The sequence below is a fragment of the Glycine max genome, chromosome 18, assembly GCF_000004515.6.
Source record: "Glycine max cultivar Williams 82 chromosome 18, Glycine_max_v4.0, whole genome shotgun sequence".
NCBI lineage: Eukaryota > Viridiplantae > Streptophyta > Magnoliopsida > Fabales > Fabaceae > Glycine > Glycine max.
Window position 1 is genome coordinate 22,000,285 of NC_038254.2, and position 5,405 is coordinate 22,005,689.

Here is a 5,405-nt window from a genome sequence, read left to right on the forward strand (position 1 = left end):
GCCAATTATACATTTTATTTGTTAAAACATAGTTCTAGAAATTACTTTCTAGAACAACAATATCAACTCCAAAATTAATTTCCAGAACTATGTTTCATTAGAATACAAGTTATGCATCTAACGGGAAGGTTTTTCTTCAATTGTCAAAGGCATAGGTACTGAAATAAAAGGGATTTCTATTACTGAAACCAAAGGCTGTATGTATTTTGTAGCAAATTTTAATAAAGTTACAGTATTTAGCATATCATAATAAATAAATGATAGCAACGGACAATGGAGTAGGAGTTAGATAGTTTTCTGTAGACTAAAAAATAGTTAACAATAAAATAAGGAACTTAAAATAAATTATGTTAAATAAAAGAATAAAAGGTAAATAAATAATCACTGGTGGTTACAAGTAAAATTTTTGGAATCCCTGTACCTTTCATTCTAGGTGTCTGGTAGAAAACTCAATCAGGTATTAGTAGAGAACTCAAACAGTTAAAAAAACATGGTATAAATTTTGCATAGATCAGCTTATTGATTCTTTTCTGGGTGACCTGTGTTATAATGGAATGTACAAGTTTTCGGAAAAATTTAACTTTTATACCTTGCAGCCTTTTGTGAAACTGTGATCTATACAAATAGCAACCAGTCCTAACTGTTGGCAGATGGTTCATATGTGGGGTTGTGTCACTCCCCTTTCAATTCAGAGATGTACAAGGGAATGCCTTGTTGATAATTGAAACCATACTTTTTCAAGAAAGCAAACATGCCAACAGCTTTTATAAGGGTACTTGGGGATTGTGAGCACAAAACATGGTCCAGGAGAAAGGATGTGTAATGTAACTTATCTAGGCTCAATCTCACTTTCACTTATGGTGTTCCCTGAAGACTGAGTGTTGGATCCAGGCTGAAAATTATATCCAGGTAAACCAGATTTGCCAAATTCTGAACTACCGGAATTCATGAACGGCGGTTGTGTTGGCTGAGGAATTTCGTGATCGTTATTAACCATTTTAACTACTACTGACATTGATGGTCTCAACTCTGCAGATGCTTGTGCACAAAGTAACCCTATCTGAAGCAGTTGGCATGCTACCTCTGCGGGAAAAGCACCCTCTAGGGTCGGATCAACAACTTCAGATAGCCTATTTGATCCATAGAGGCTCCAAACCTTGTATAAAAAGAGAACAGAAAAATGATCATCAACTAAGGACAGTTCTTAGACTTATGAGAATGTTTGTCTTGTTAAAAGCATCAAATGAATTAGTATGTAGTAGCAACATGTCAGATGAAAACAGTTACCGTATGTAGGAGAGAGGACGAATTCATAATATAAGCACTGATTTTTTTGCCAGATACAATTTCAATAACAAGAACTCCAAAACTGTAAACATCTGCTTTCTCAGTCAACTTCCCACGAACAACATACTCTGGAGCCATATACCCCCTAATATGAACACATAATAAACACTGTAAACAGTTGGTCTTTCACAAAGCTAGTAAGTAATAAATATTATAAAACAGTAAATTAACAGAAGACAGGGCAGCCAGTATTTTGATTAATGAAAATTCACCTTCTAGTCATTTAAGGCCTATGCAAGATATTTCCCTTATTAACAGCACATACAGAACAACTAAGATGCAGAAGAGGGTCATGCACTTACAGTGTGCCAGCAATGGCTGTGCTAATGTGAGACTTGTCTTCAGGAAATAATCTAGCAAGTCCAAAATCAGCAATCTTGGGTGTAAAGTCCTCTTCAAGCAGAATGTTGCTCAATTTTATGTCTCTATGAATGATTCTCACATGTGATTCCTCATGAAGGTAGGCCATGCCCTCTGCAATTCCTAATAAAATTTTGTGCCTGATTTCCCAAGTCAGCGGTTGAGAAGTCCTTCTTACTAGAAATTTTCAAAGAAAACGCAATAAGCAAAAGCTAATTTTAAAGGAAATTTCTTTAAGACAGGATATCAGATATAAAGTCACAACCAGAAAAGTGATCATGGAGGCTCTGGTTAGGCACATATTCATAAACAAGAAGGCTTTCAGGTCCTGTGATGCTGCACCCTAAAAGTTTTACTAGATTTTTGTGATGAATGCCACTAATCAAATTGACCTCATTGAAGAAATGATCCGCCCATTGCGTTGTGTTGAAGCTAAGCCTTTTTATTGCAACGGTAATTCCATCTGGCATAACTCCCTATATTGGAACAAAAAACATTTAGTCAGGCAATATGTAAGCAACAATAACACACAAGATCAGAAAATACTTACTTTATAAACAGAACCTGATCCCCCTTGTCCAAGCTTGTTGGCCTCATTGAAGTAATTTGTTGCTTTTTCAAGAACCTCGTAAGGCATATTTAGCTTGGACTTATTCACTGTGTCCAGAAGAGCACCAAACTGTCTTCTTTCTGAGGTAAGAACAACATTACAACAACCTTCAGTTCAGTATTTACAGTTTTAATAGTCTCAGTCCTAAATATCAAATATTGGTACCTCTTCTCCTTGTCACCACATTCTTCCTTATAAAGAAAACAACTGTTGCAATTACCAGCAGAAGAGCCAAGGCAGCAGAAGACGCAGCCAGAATTTTAGCTAGTCTCCGTTTTCCTAACATAACATATTCAGCAACACCGCTTTGGTGACATTTTATCAGAAAGGTGATCTTTCCAAGTATTTTACTTGTTCACAGTAATGCCAATTTCAAATAAACAAGAAAAGTAAATTCCATAACAGATACAGACATCAAGGGTAAAAGATCCACCTGAAATTTCTGAGAAAAAAAAAAACCTTTCTTTGAAAACCACTTAATAAAATAAAATAAATAATACAAATCTATTTAAAATACTGCATATACGTTATATCTTAGTCTATATAGGTTTTACAAAAAGGTTACCCAAGGTTTTTGGGATCTCCACGACCACAATTGCAACCCATCAACAACATTTGTCTGTAATTTTTCACAATATCAACAATTGCAATGAAACCTCAACTGCCTTGCAATTTAAAACCTTGGTCGCATTGTCTACAAGTGGCATCAAATATGCATTTCAATCCACATCAAATTCAGATAAACAATTACTAGGATGGGAGAATCCATATAGGGTAATTAAAATCCAAGATCATAAAGAGAATCAAACAAGAACCATGTGGCGAAACCATGTTTTTGAAAAGGGTCCACAACTGTGATTTCGCAACTTCAAGGATTCCGGACTCATCCTATCTCATCTCAACTGCAATTGTGGTAATTGCAATCACATTTTCCTCTAATTTCCCACAAGAGAAATACTAGAAACACAATTTCTGATACACTCTTTTAAGAACACTTTCTCTTGTTCAAATTGATTAAAAATCTCAAAATATTGTAAGTATCGACTCCTATTTAATGAATTTGTTTCATGATTATATAATTTTCAATAAATTTTAATCAAGGGAGAGAAGAATTAGTGTTAACAGGAGCGTGTAACGTGTTAGAGAGTGTGTTGTTACGGTTCCTTTTTCCTGCAATATCAAGTATTATGACGATATCGTAACCTTAATTTAAAACCTTGCCCAAAACAGAGAGTACATACAACTCACCATGTTTTCCAGCGGTTGGCACAACGCCCGAATTGTTATAAAACTTCTGCGCAGAGTACCTCAAGTAACAACCAGCATTCAACGCCCTGGCTTCTTGCGTGGCACACGAGCCAATCCTCGTGACAGCATCCGCCAAACATCTCTCACAAGCACTGCCATTCACATACTCCCAGCACTGAGCCAACCCGTAAACACGCACGTTCTTTCTCTCGACAGACCCCACGAAAAACCCATCGCTTTTCGGCGCCAACTCGCTCAGGTTCAGAACCAAGGCCATAGCATTAGCCTTATAAACACCGCTACTGCTATTAGTAGCACTATTAGCAACACTGTTAGAATTGTTGTTATTACTATTATTTCCACACACGGTGGTATCTTGGTCGCTTCGAGTTTCGCCGAAGAAGTTGTAGTCATCGTACCTGAGATAGCAGCCGGAGTTATAAGGTTGACTTAAAGCGAAAAAAAGATGGTGCTAACAAAAAAAAACTAACAACTAATAATTAACATTTGTCCATAAAAAAACAAAACCTGAGGTAGCAGCCGTCGAAGAACAGGCGGCCGCCACGTGTCCCTCTCTGGAAAGGGAGGCAGGCGAGGAGCTGCGTCTTGCACTGAGCCAGGCACAAGTTGCAGTCGTTCCGCGAGAGGTCCCTCATGCACTCGCCGAAGGCGTAAACGGTGGCGTTTTGGGAGCCGTTGGAGACGGCGCCGTGGCCGTGCGAGGTGGTGAGAGGCGTCAGCGCGTCCATCGCCGCCAGGAAGTTCGCGATGAAGACTTGGCGCCGGGAGAGGGATAAAACGGTGCGGTTCGTGCATAGCAGCGCGGCTCTCTGGGCTCTTGGGTCGGAGAGGGCATAAGGTAAGAAGAATGAACAGTGGAAGAGAAACAGAAAGGAAGAAGAAGGCATCGAAGTTGGATTTTTTTTGTTTTGATGGATAAGCTTGGAAACTTTCGTGTTTGAACTTGAAGTACGAGAAAATAGTAGGTGTGGAGTCAGAGAGAACAGGGTGGGGGAGAAATGAAGGAATGTAGATGGTAGTATTATAATAATGGTGATAGTACAAATTACCTGTTTCAATTAGTAAGTACATAGTATTTTTTATGTAGATTACCTTACCTGTCAAAAATTTAATTGTAAATTTGAATATTTGAATATTTATTAAGTAACAATTACGGTTTAAATCCTTGCTTTTGGGTAAGTGAAATATCTAGGGTTTTTTCTTTTACCGAAACAACATGCTTAGGTTTAAATCCTAGCTTTTATTTAGAAGGATAATTTATTTATCATTTCCCTGGTACTTATGGATAGAAAGTATTTAAAAATTTAATAAGATTTATTTTTGGTGCTTTTTCCAAAAGACGTTAATTATATTCATTTTTAAAAATAAATTGACTAACTGATTTATAACTTATATAATAAAAGTTAAAAACTGCGTGATAAAAAATTGATTTTATTATAAGTTTATTATTATAATAATTTACAAAACATTTAAAGTCAATAGAAGATGTCGTTTTGGTTCAGCTAAAAATCGTTCTGTTGTGTCTGTCTTGGTTTGACGAGAGTCAGAGATTTGAGGGTGACGAAACCGAGTGAGGGCCACCAAGGTCAACGGGTGGTGCAGACAAGGTCGGTCAGGTCATGGGTATGCGTATGCCACATTTAGAAGGCAGCGTCCAGAATGCGTTGTGGTGGACTAGTCCGTGGGGTCGTTGAAGGGTAAATGATTATATAATTTAGTTAAAAAAACAAAAATTCTGATTTAATGTTGAAATGTATAAAAGTTTAATAATTATGTTACGTTATTAAATGTTGTGAGACTATTTAATTATTAATTTTTT

The 5,405-nt window shown here is 36.9% G+C and overlaps 1 protein-coding gene across 1 annotated transcript; it reads right to left on the minus strand.

Moving 5' to 3' along the window:
- Positions 1-312: 312 nt before the first annotated feature.
- On the minus strand, positions 313-4,605 carry CRK56 (cysteine-rich receptor-like protein kinase). Its single transcript, XM_003551985.5, has 8 exons — positions 4,094-4,605; positions 3,566-3,984; positions 2,483-2,596; positions 2,258-2,397; positions 1,973-2,183; positions 1,650-1,884; positions 1,288-1,432; positions 313-1,156 (listed from the first exon to the last, which is right to left on the minus strand). Exons 1-8 carry the CDS (start codon positions 4,471-4,473, stop codon positions 830-832), a joined length of 1,971 nt encoding a protein of 656 aa, XP_003552033.1. The 5' UTR covers positions 4,474-4,605; the 3' UTR covers positions 313-829.
- Between the last annotated feature and the right edge of the window lie 800 nt (positions 4,606-5,405).